At 38.3% G+C, this 3,048-nt stretch overlaps 1 protein-coding gene and 1 non-coding gene across 2 annotated transcripts; one reads left to right on the top strand and one right to left on the bottom strand.

Moving 5' to 3' along the window:
* Positions 1 to 377: 377 nt before the first annotated feature.
* On the bottom strand, positions 378 to 1,787 carry LOC127899337 (uncharacterized). The gene has a single exon (XM_052432694.1). It carries the CDS (start codon positions 1,785 to 1,787, stop codon positions 378 to 380), a length of 1,410 nt encoding a protein of 469 aa, XP_052288654.1.
* Positions 1,788 to 2,685: 898 nt separating this feature from the next.
* Positions 2,686 to 2,792, top strand: LOC112496794 (small nucleolar RNA R71). Its single transcript, XR_003063362.2, has one exon. It is a non-coding gene; the product is annotated as a small nucleolar RNA R71 (small nucleolar RNA).
* Positions 2,793 to 3,048: the final 256 nt, after the last annotated feature.

The following is a 3,048-nucleotide window of genomic DNA, read 5'->3' as shown; positions in this document are numbered from 1 at the left end:
CTTTTAAGAACTTCTTTTAGGTTGTGCAAACCATCATTGTATGTTTCTCCAAACACTGAGAAGTCATCCATGAAAACTTCTAAAGTCTGCTCTACCATTGCAGAAAATATGGACATCATGCATCTCTGAAAAGTTGTTGGAGCATTGCATAACCCAAAGGGCATTCTTCTGAAGGCAAATGTTCCATAAGGACAAGTAAATGTTGTCTTCTCCTGATCTTCTGGAGCTATAGCAATCTGGTTGTAGCCTGAATACTTATTTAAGAAACAATAATATTGTTTTCCAGCAAGTCTGTCCAACATTTGATCTATGAATGAAAGTAGGAAATGGTCTTTCCTTGTGGCTTTGTTTAGCTTCCTGTAATCCATACACACTCTTCATCCAGTTACTATAATTGTAGGAATAAGCTCATTATTCTCATTAGATATTACTGTTATCCCTCCCTTCTTTGGAACACATTGCACTGGGCTCACCCACGAACTGTCTGATATTGGGTATATGATTCCAGCATCCAACCATTTGATGATTTTCTTCTTCACTACTTCTTTCATGATAGGGTTCAACTTTCTTTGGTGCTCAACTAAATCTGCCATGGTCCATCCAATTGCTCTTCTGTATTTTCCAAGCAAATCTACTAAACTCTGTTCTTGACCTACATCCAAAGTAGAAGAGATGATTACAGGGAGTGTGTTATTTTGACCAAGATAAGCATATTTTAAATATGAAGGTAACAATTTTAATTCAAGACTAAGAGGTGATTTAATAGATTGTAAAGTTGTTTTTACTTCATTGTCTAAAAGATTCAGATGTTCAATAAACCTGGTGTGCCTATTAGATTGCATTTCTTCTATCCAATTTGTCTGAATTGCTGCAACATCTTCCTCTTCTATATCATCAAAGGTATTGACTTTGTCAAATGCCTTGCTGCAGCATCTGTCCATTCTGTCTGCTACAACAAAATCTACTACACTCAGGAAATTACAGTCTTCTACTTCATCAGGGTTTCTCATAGCCTCTAGTGCATTAAATGTGACTTGCTGGTCATTTACTCTCATGGTGAGCTCTCCTTTCTGCACATCTATCAGAGTCTTTCCAGTTGCTAGAAAAGGTCTTCCAAGTATAATGGGTACCTCTTTATCAGCTTCAAAATCCAGTACAATGAAATCTACTGGAAAGATGAATTTATCAACCTTCACCAGTACATCCTCTGTTTTTCCTTCAGGGTATGCATGGGATCTGTCAGCCAATTGTAGAGTGATTATTGTTGGTCTGCATTCCCCTACTCCAAGCTGCTTAAATACAGATAATGGCATCAAATTAATGCTAGCTCCCAGGTCACAGAGTGCTTTGCCAGCATACCTAGTTCCTATAGAGCATGGTATTGTGAAACTCCCTGGATCTTTCACTTTTGCTAGAATCTTATTTTGGAGCATATGACTGATTTCCTGTTTTAAAGCAACATTTTCAAACTCTCCCAGCCTTCTTTTTCTTGTCAAGATGTCCTTTAGAAATTTCACATAATTTGGCATTTGCTCCAAAGCTTCCACAAAATGTATGTTTATATGTAGTTGCTTTAGCACTTCCAGGAATTTGCTGAACTGCTTGTCCTGTTTTTGGTTATAGAACCTTTGTGGGAAAGGTGGTGGATGTCTAAACTGCTGGTTAGATTCAGGACGTACCAAACTTTGTTTGTTTAGGTTGGTGCAGGTTGTGGCTACTGGTGTTGCAACTTCTTTTTCAACATGTTCTGGTTGAATTGCTTCTGCATTTGCTGTAGCTTGGCCCATGTAATCAGTATCTTGATGGGGAATTTACTGTAACAGGCTTCATTTTTTAGTTGGTTTTTGTGCTGAATTGCATTCTATCCCAATTTTGGTCACCTCAGCTGGGATATCAACATTCTTTCCAGATCTTAAACTAATTACTTTGCAGTGTTCTTTGCTCTCTCTCCTCGGGTCTTCTGTGTTGGTAGGTAGGCTTCCTTGAGTTCTGCTGCTAGTTGCTGTAGCTAGTTGTCCCATTTGATTCTCCAGGTTTCTCAAGGATACAACTTGACTCTGCACAATTACTTCATTCTTTGCAATATACTTCTTAATCAGTGTTTCCAAGGAAGTAATTGGATCCTGACTGATATGCTTTTGCCCTTGATTTTGCTGATGAAAACTGGGTGGTTGTGCGTTTCTATTCTATCCACTTAATGCTGGAGCATTTCGATTATAACTGCTCTATGAGAAATTTGGGTGTTGTTTCCAGCCAGGGTTGTAAGTATTTGAATATAGGTTGTTCTGAGGTTGTTGATTGAAATTACCCACATAGTTTACTGAAGCTGGATTCCCAAGACAGCTATCAAAGTCATGTTCTTCACCATAATATACACAAGAGAGTTCAGTAACTTGCTTTACTGTTGCTGGAGCAGATGTCATGGCTTTTACCATATTAGTCAATGAAGTAACCTGTGCTAATAAGGCTGTGATTGCATCTATATTATGTACCCCTACTGATCCTTTTGCTGCTGATTGCGTGGCTGAAGGCCACTGGTAATTATTATTGGCAATTCTTTCTAGAATTTCATAAGCTTCAGTGTAAGATTTGGATAACATAGCTCCATTTGCTGAAGCATCCACCATTAACCTTGTACTTGGATTCAACCCATTGTAGAAAGTTTCCAATTGTATGCAACAAGGAATACCATGATGAGGACACCTTCTGAGCAATTCCTTGAATCTTTCCCAAGTCTCGTACAAACTTTCATCTTCTAGTTGATGGAAGGATGTAATCTCATTCCGCAACTTTGCATTTTTTGTAGGTGGAAAATATTTCAGTAGGAATTTATCAGCCAATTCATTCCATGTAGTGATAGAATCAGATGGTAACGAATTTAACCATGCTCTTGCTCGATCTCTTAAGGAATAAGGAAAGAGCCTCAACCTTAAGGCATCTTGTATTGCTCCAGCAATCTTGAAAGCATCACTTACTTCCAAGAACAATTTAAGATGGAGATGAGGATCTTCATTTGGCAATCCGTTGAATTGCCCAACTGTTTGCAAC

This window comes from Citrus sinensis, chromosome 8 (genome assembly GCF_022201045.2).
Source record: "Citrus sinensis cultivar Valencia sweet orange chromosome 8, DVS_A1.0, whole genome shotgun sequence".
In the NCBI taxonomy this organism is placed as follows: domain Eukaryota; kingdom Viridiplantae; phylum Streptophyta; class Magnoliopsida; order Sapindales; family Rutaceae; genus Citrus; species Citrus sinensis.
Note: the sequence above shows the minus strand (reverse complement) of the source record. Positions and strands in the feature narration are given on the sequence as shown.